The sequence below is a fragment of the Sinocyclocheilus grahami genome, unplaced genomic scaffold (assembly GCF_001515645.1).
Source record: "Sinocyclocheilus grahami isolate Dianchi unplaced genomic scaffold, SAMN03320097.WGS_v1.1 scaffold1178.1, whole genome shotgun sequence".
NCBI lineage: Eukaryota > Metazoa > Chordata > Actinopteri > Cypriniformes > Cyprinidae > Sinocyclocheilus > Sinocyclocheilus grahami.
The window spans coordinates 150,114-158,902 of record NW_015506357.1 but is presented as its reverse complement, the minus strand read 5'-3'; the positions used below and the strand labels follow the sequence as shown (position 1 = coordinate 158,902).

Below are 8,789 nucleotides of genomic sequence, written 5' to 3'. Positions count from 1 at the left end.
CTCCCAAAAAAAGAAATCACACAGACGGTCAGATTATGCCTGTAAAATACTGTATGTATTCCTATCTTTCTTGTTCAAATGCACAACATTAACCTGGTCACACCGAGAACTATAACTATTAGCATCCACACCAATGGACGATAACTGCTTTTTATCAGCGCGTTGCAGTAATGTCATCTACTGATTTAAATGCTTGAGCTCTTTAAAGCCGGGTGGATTCTGATTGGCTGTGAATGTATCATTCATCATTTAATCATTCATCAGCTGACATTCTGAAAGTAATTCCAACAATATTGTTCCTCTGTCGTTATAGTTGTGGTGTGGACTTCCCTATTCTCATGGAATGATAACCGTAATTAATTAAAACTTTATAGTTATCGTTAAAGTTATTGTCCATGGTGTGAATGGGCTTTAAGACCCGTATACACAGAGTAACCCCAAAACTATAGACTACATAACATGCACATTTTAATATATTTTGCTATGTATTTTAATGTGCACTACATTGTTTTGGTCTGTGTGATCATGGAAGTGTGTGTGAGGGTTACAGTCCACTCTTTGAGTCCAGGTTGGGCCGTTTTCCTGTGGGTTATTTTCAGTGGCCAGAGCAGGAAATGTCTTTAGAGAAGAGAGCTGAGCCACTGGAAAATAACCTTTCCCTCTCTCTGTTTCTCCCACACTCTTTCTCTCACACAGGAACATTCTCAGCATTTTCAACTGAGATCTTCTGGCTCACAGTCATGCTTTGTCATTACAACATTTCCAACACAGTAGCAAAAATCATGTCACATCAGTAAAATGTGAATCATCATACACTGATCTCATTATAAAACATCAGCGCCCACGGCTAATTTTTCTCAGCAGTAAGCGTTTTGTTTTAGTTTTGTAGAGAAAGTCTTGCGTAAGCACAGTTTATTTTTGTCTACAAAATTAATTTCAAGCATTTATGCATAAGTTCAAAAAGATCATAAGAAACTAATTCAGCAACATAAATTCCAAACGTTTGACTTAAAGTGTGACTTTGTAAACACATTCTTGACCTCCATCACACATTGACTTCTCAGTGATGAGGTCTCGGTGCCGGTGAAAACTTACAGCATTTTGCTGAATTCGCAGTTGGTTCCAGATGCACAGGACGTTGAATCAAGTTTGTGGTCGTGTGTTTGGAGTTGTCAGCAAGTTGTTACCAACAAAGATTTTACAGTCATGTGGGTTACAGACCTTGATCCCAGTAATAATACATTATCATCTTTGATCTCTCAGTAACACAATGCAGAATACACTGCATTTAACACTGTGTCCCTCCATGCAACAATGCAAATCTTCATGTGAGTGAACTACAAAAATCTATGAAATCTTATGTTAAGATTTTAACATAAATCCATTCAAACTGTTTATATTTATAAACATATACTATATAAATGACTCAAATGTATTTTTCTATACTGTTTTAGATACAAGTTAAAAAAAATATTATGTAGCATACAGTGTGTACTGCACAGTGTGCACTAGGCAGCATGCTAGTATTGCATTCTAAAACCCACTTTCTCTTTAACTTTGGGATTTGAATTGATTTGGTCAGTAGGCTCTATTGGTTAATGAGAGTCATGCTGAAGCACTTGGAGTCAAACATGTGCTTCTGTGTACCTACTGAACCATATTTTGGGGACAAATTTGTACCTAGAAGTGAGCTAAACCTGACAAAATCTCCCAAAACCTATTTTTGGAATGCTTTTTTCCAAAAATCTGTAGTCTTTGATTGCTAGTTTAACATGTTTGCCAACAGCTAATTAATGGCCATTGCGATTACATTTGACATCTGATTAAATTCTTTGAGTGTCAGACGTTTTGAGGCACAGTCTTGCAGTGTGGCTTCTCCTACGATGACCGTCAAATCGAGCACAGAACCTGATGGCGCAATTAGTGTGACAACATCACATCACCACTTGCTTGTATTTTTCTTTTCAAGGTAAACCATGACCAAAATTAACATTAGAGATCGTTTTTGTTTGCTAGCCACCATTTCGGTTTTCAATGTGAATGCGGCTGACCGCCACTGAACGTGTCACAGATTGACACTGTATGTCCATTTTTAACGAGTCTTGACTGACGTACAGTCTCACATCAATGACAACTGAGATCCCACGGTGTGACATGGCTTATAGCTGGGATCACGTTTGTGTGTCTTTGCAGAGAGAGTTTATATAAGCTGTAAACAAGAGCAGCTCTGTCCTGCTGCAGGAGAAAGAATGAGAGCGAGGGGAACCAGAAAGAGTGCAGAAAGTGTGTGAATGCATGAGTATGCCTGAGAGTTTAGTTGTGCTATCTGGTGCTGGATGCAAAAGGAAACCGTTCACCCAAAAATGAAAATTGCTTTTCTCACCCCAAATGTCACTCCAAACATGTATGACTTTTTTTCTTATGTGGAGCAAAAAAGCAGATATTTAGGAGATTGTTCACGCTGCTCTTTTCCATACAATGAAAGCAAAATAAATAAATCAAAATAACAATACATATAGGGTAAAGTTTACAATTTTGATTATTTTAATTTATTTAATCTACTATTTTTGCATCATTTTAATGTATTGTTATTACACATTACGCATATCAGTAAAAAAAACATACGTGTACGTTGGACTGAACGTGTGCGCTTCCTGTTTGACAACAGATGTTCTGTGAGTATTGATCTGTCAGAGGATGGATTGAGCTCTAATGAGGAAGATGGGAACAGTTCCGACTCCAGCAAGGAAGACATGAGCCATTCAAAAGACAAAGAGGTACTACACCTTTACACAGATGCACAGAACTACATCACAGCAAAACGGTTGGTAATTCTTGGCATGCCATTAAAGGAATGTTCCAGGTTCAGTACAAGTTAAGCTCTATCGACCACATCTGTGATTGTTTCTTCCGTTACCACAGGAAATAATTTCAACTCCTCTCTTAGTGTAAACACAAACAAAAAGTGTGTCCACCAACAATGAAAGTTTATGAGGCAGGACATTGAACTGGGATATACATGGAAATACACAGTGTTTTGAAATGATAGCTACAGAACTTAAATATGTTAAACATGTTTAGATTTAGCAGCAGATTATTGTGACAAAATTGCTTACCGACCTCAGCAAAGTTGAATAACTTATTTTTAAGTTCACTTAATTTCTTAGCATGGTTTAACAAAAATTTACGGTAATTGATGGCATGACACATACCGTTGATAGAGCTTTACTATCCTTTTTAATTGAAGTAAAACAAAACAACTTCCATCTTCAAAATGGAAGGTTTAGTTCACCTAAAAATGATTAAACTGATTTCGTTCCCAGTTCCATTCATTCCAGAGACTTTGGCCCCGTTTACAATAGTGCCTTTTCATTTTAAAACGGCGCTTTATAATGAAAACAATCCTCGTCTACACTTGCGTTTTCACTGCGTTTCAGAAATGACGTTCGTCCACACTACACAACCAAAAATGCATGTCACATGACCATTCATGCAGGTACAACAATGAAGCATGACGTTATTGTTTACACGGTCGTCAAGGATACACGCCATCGTTTTCAAAAGTCTCCGTTTTGTTCCGTTTACACTGCAACGCAACCTGAGTTTTCTAAAACTTGGTCTGCAGCATTTTCGAAAGTCTCCGTTTTCGAGGGGTCGAAAATGTCGGAGTAGTGTAAACGACAGGCGTAACCATAGCAAAAGTTATGTGTTTTAAAACATAAATGCACGAGTGTAAACGAAGCCTTTATTTCATCTTTGAAAGCGGTCTAATCCAACAAATACAAATAAAGGTGACTTGACTTGACTTAATCCAAGTCTTCTGAAGAAATACTATAGTTTTATATGATAAACATTTAATGTAGGCTTTTATTCACATTGATTAACACACATTCATCGAGCACGTCACGCGAACATGTTTGAGGTTCAGTAGAAGCCAATGAGGTTTGTTCTCCTTCATCAAGCAAGTACGGTTGAGCTTCCATTTACATTATTTGATGTGTTGACGTATGTGCATTGATCAACGTTTGTATGTGGATAAAACAAAATAAATGAAATCTGTTCATCATATAAAGCAATTGTGTGTCGTCAGAAGATTAAACTGCTCCATTCATATGGACTACTTTTACAATTTCTTTATGAACTTTCTGAATCGTGAAAGTTGGTGGAATGGACTTTCAGTTTTTGGTGAACTATCCCTTTAAATGCATTGAGAATGTTGTCATTCGTCTCAAATTTAAGAGAAGAACCTAAGAAATAAGAACTCTAATCACTTGTGGATAAATCAGATTTGGGAAGGCGTGTCCAGCAGACTTTCTGTCTCAAGATAATCCAGAGAGACCCCGATCTGAGAGACAGGGGGTGCTTTCAGTCAAACTTTGTCCTTGACTTTAGACAGACCGCGATCCAAATAAAGACTGCAACCTCTCACCAGCCCATAACAACACACACACACACAAGCTCACATGGAGCAGTGACTTTGTTTTGCTATGAGGCTGTATGTTGTTGGTAATCATGGTTGGATGTAGCAACTGTGTAAGTTAACGGCACATCAAATTATATTATAGATTCTAAAATGGTCTAATATTTTAACATGTTTGTCTTCAGGAGGTAGAGAGGGCAAAGAGGAACAAGGTGGTCCACATCGCAATGGAGATCAAGAGCTCAGAGAAAGTGTATGTACTAAAAAAAAGTCTCATTAATCCATATTCATATTTAATAGTTCATTTGAACACATTTAGGGGGAAATATTTGGCTGAGTTTGCATTTTGATTGTGTGTTTGCAGATTTGTGGATGTTCTGAAGTTACTTCACATCGTAAGTCATCACTGTTTTCACTGGATCCAGATTTGAGATAAGAATTATGATTATAGTGGAAGTGTGGGTTCAGTCATCTGTTCGCGTTTTATTATTTTCATATGAATGTGTTCTGGAATAGTGTTTGATTTTTACGCTCACAGTAGGATCATAGAGGTAAACAGACACATCTCTCTCTCTTTATTTTGGGGTTTTAATGAGTAGCTATATGCTCTGTGCAAGCGTATTATCAGGACTAAGGATGTGCAAGACTACATATTCCAAACCGACCAATGGCGTTGACATGTTCTGGGTTCAATCAAATTTCAGCTGTCAACAGCATTTGGTGGATAATGTTGATTGCCTCAGAAAATCATTTTGATTCATCCCTTATATTTCTGAAAAAAAAGCAAAAAATGGGCAGATATAATGGACGTCTATGGAGCAAGGTATTTTACAAGGGTTAACAGAAGTAACTGTAAATACATTTGTCAGTGGTCAGAAATTGTTTTATTTATTCATTTAATTAATATTTTATTTCAGCTTTATTTCAATTAACATTTATTTTGAATTTTATTTTTAGTTACAATAACAACACTGCCAAGCAGTTCCCACTCTTAATTTATCTTGTTTAAAGTACAATTGCTAAGAAAAAAAGTCTAGATACATTCCCTAGTTTGCTTCACTGGCCAGCTAGTGAGACAGCTAGTGGTGTATCCTGACCCATCCCTATTCAGAGAGAAGTAGAAAGTTAGAAAGTCAGAAAAAGAGTCTACAGAGGAAAGACGAGAAGAAGAACTTGTCCAAAGAGACTGTGGTAGAGGAATAAGAGATCAACAGACAGAGAGTGTTTCGGAAAGAAATTACACCCACCCTCACTTTAACCCACTTGTTTGGCCATGACCCCAAACAGCTGTCCTAAAGACACGTGTGTGTGTTTGTGTTTGTGAGGGAAAATGTTCTCTCTACTTCCTGTTAAAGCTGTTGATAGACTGTGCTGCCAGTTTATGCGCTTGAGTTTGTTTGTTTTTACCCTGATTGTGTTTGGAAAGTGCTAGTTTAAAGCGGCGTTAATTGTACCTTGAAAGATTTATCGCAAAAATTTCAAATGGACTCTCATTGGCACTGTTTGTTTTATTTAAGTTTAAATGCTAGTAAATAAAGTCATGGTTTGAATTCACGGATGTTAACGCGTGTTTTTTTGCTATTACTCATCTTGTCTAGCTGTCTTTGTTTTGTTGCTATGCCTTGGAATTTTGGCAGTAGCTAGCATCTCCATTTCTGTGTCAGGATTTCCGGGACGCAGTTGCCAAAGCGACTCGTGCGAGCGGGAAGCCACTGGTGGAGGAAAAAGTGTTGAATCAGATCTTATACTATCTGCCCCAACTCTACGAACTCAATAAAGACCTGCTGAAAGAGCTGGAGGAGAGAGTAGCCCACTGGTAACACACAGACGCCATATGAAAGTTAAATGTATCGCGAATGAGTTTCATGTCATTTTTGTTTTGGAGTAGCATGTATGTTTTGTGGCTAAGAGCAGAGAGAGAGTACAAATAAGGATGCAAAAGAATGAGGGCCTTTAGAAGTTGGATGGAGTTTGTTGAAAATATTTAAGAACTCTTAACTTATAAGAAAAAGTCCTACTTTTCTCATTGCTCAATTTTGTTTCTGGGCATCTCTATGATTCCCGCAGGTCTGATCATCAGAGATTGGCTGACATCTTCGTTCAGAAAGGTCCGTATCTAAAGATGTACTCTACCTACATACGAGAGTTTGACCGTAATGTGGCTCTGCTGGATGAGCAGTGTCGCAAAAATCCTCCTTTTGCCAACGTTGTGCGCCAGTTTGAGGTAGGAGTTTGTGTGCGTGTCCATCTTGTGTGCATTATTACCATCAATAATAATGATTATAGAAGAAAACAGAAAAGAAGCTTTCTCCCATCACATTGCATTTAGTAGATCCAAAAAATATTGCTAATATATCTGATATTTTTTGAATTTTCTGCTATTACAATTTACTTTTGAAATGAACTGAAATTACAACATACATGATGTATAACATACTACGTAACATACAGTGTATAACATGATATTACAATAATTAATCGGTGCCGTTCGTGCATCATGAACAGTGAGTGATCTTCCTGCTACAGTATTTTTCTCTGTGCGTCCGTCTTCAACGTCTCTGGCCTGTGTTAACGGGCGTTTACAGACTTCATATTTTCACATAAATTACATTTTGGAAAATGATTGCAGGTGGAGGAGGGTCGTGTTACTCTCTACACTGCAATCAACCTGAGGGATTCCTACACTTTCAGTCTTTGAGGAGACATGAAAAACAGCGCATACCGCAAAAACGGTATAACGGAAAATATTAGCGCTTTTGAAATTTGAAATTTTCAAATTGCGGTATACCTTGAAACCGGTAATCGGCCCATGCCTAGATGTAACTACAGAAGAGTCAAGTTTTAAATAGGAAAAATATATCGAAACTCTTTGGTCATTTTTGAGCGAGATGCTAACGGTCTAATCAGATTCAATGATCTATGCTAAGCTACAGCTAAACCCGGAGATCGGCTGAACGGATTCGAAAACGGTAAAACTCAACTGTTTATCTCTAGGGGAGTTGGAAAATGAGCCTATTTTCAAAAATAGTGGAGTGTTCCTTTAAAGTGAATTTAATTTTTAAATGTTTTCTTGCATTGGACAAACTTGAATCATGTAATTTAGGGAATACAACAAATCTCTGTAACCAATTTTGAATCTTCCAATTAATTTTCATGTCTCTTTCAGATTATTTGAAGAACCTTCCTGAGGATTCATCCGACTACAAAGACACACAAAGTAAGAGCACACCATTTTCTCTGGAAATGATGCACACAGCAGAGAGTAGAGCAGAGATTCATATTATGCAGCTAAGGTGGCACTTTTAGTAAATGTCCAAGGCCCAGTAAATAAATAAAATAAAATGACCTGGTAAAATTCACAGTAAGCAACAATTACAGCAAGGGCCATTTGGACCAGCCTCATATGTTCTATCACCTCATTCAATGAATTATCATAAATGCTGGTCAGTTTTTAAAGACCCAAAGCAATGTAGTTCATGTGAATGTAGAAGTATAAACCTTGTTTCCATAGAAAGCCATTCCTAATTTTCATAGCTGCTTACACAATGTAAATATTTACTTATTTTAAATTGGTATGAAATTAATATTTTTTTCTAAATACATGTTATTGATATTATTGACATTTTTCTTTTCTTTTTCAATAATCTGTTTCACTCGGATGTCTGACAATACTGAAGAAAATATCTGTCACTGCTTTCATTTTATTATGACTTTAATATTGAACAAAAAGATCAAGTTCACTATAACTCATCTGTAAATTCAAAAATTTGCGGCAATATAAAATACTTTATTCAGTTAAAAACATTCACTATTTTGCTTGTTTAATGAGTACAACAAATCTTTGAAATGTTTTATTGACCTTCTGTTTGTTTGGTTTAACCAGCTGCTCTCAGTGTGGTGAAAGAAGTGGCAAACCACGCGAACGACATCATGAAGCAAGGGGTAACACAACCAAGCCATCATTAAGACCTCATACATATGAATCACTTATTTATGAACGACTTGAACACACATCTCATTTTTTCAGGATAACTTTCAGAAGCTGATGCAGGTTCAGTACAGTCTGAACGGTCACCATGAAATTGTCCAGCCTGGCAGGGTAAGAAACCCAATTCCCCCTGAGTCATTGTCTCTGTGTTGCTAATTTAACATGCTCATGTTGCATACGCAGGTTTTCTTAAAGGAGGGCACTCTGATGAAACTCTCCAGGAAAGTTATGCAGCCCAGAATGTTCTTCCTGGTGAGAAATGTTTATTATAAAATGGACAGTGTTATTTTAGTATTTTATGTAATATATATATATATATATATATATATATATATATATATATATATATATATGTGTGTATGAAAATTATGTTTTTTTTTT

At 36.8% G+C, this 8,789-nt stretch overlaps 1 protein-coding gene across 1 annotated transcript in view; it reads left to right on the top strand.

Moving 5' to 3' along the window:
* The window catches only part of LOC107567667 (FYVE, RhoGEF and PH domain-containing protein 6-like), a 29,307-nt gene that overhangs the window by 7,145 nt on the left and 13,373 nt on the right, over positions 1-8,789 (top strand). Inside the window, exons 3-12 of the mRNA XM_016253377.1 lie at positions 2,669-2,777; positions 4,606-4,673; positions 4,785-4,815; positions 6,085-6,236; positions 6,488-6,673; positions 7,123-7,147; positions 7,559-7,637; positions 8,304-8,362; positions 8,448-8,519; positions 8,592-8,660. Coding sequence (XP_016108863.1) covers positions 2,669-2,777; positions 4,606-4,673; positions 4,785-4,815; positions 6,085-6,236; positions 6,488-6,673; positions 7,123-7,147; positions 7,559-7,637; positions 8,304-8,362; positions 8,448-8,519; positions 8,592-8,660 — 850 coding nt within the window. The remainder of the gene's footprint in view (positions 1-2,668; positions 2,778-4,605; positions 4,674-4,784; positions 4,816-6,084; positions 6,237-6,487; positions 6,674-7,122; positions 7,148-7,558; positions 7,638-8,303; positions 8,363-8,447; positions 8,520-8,591; positions 8,661-8,789) is intronic.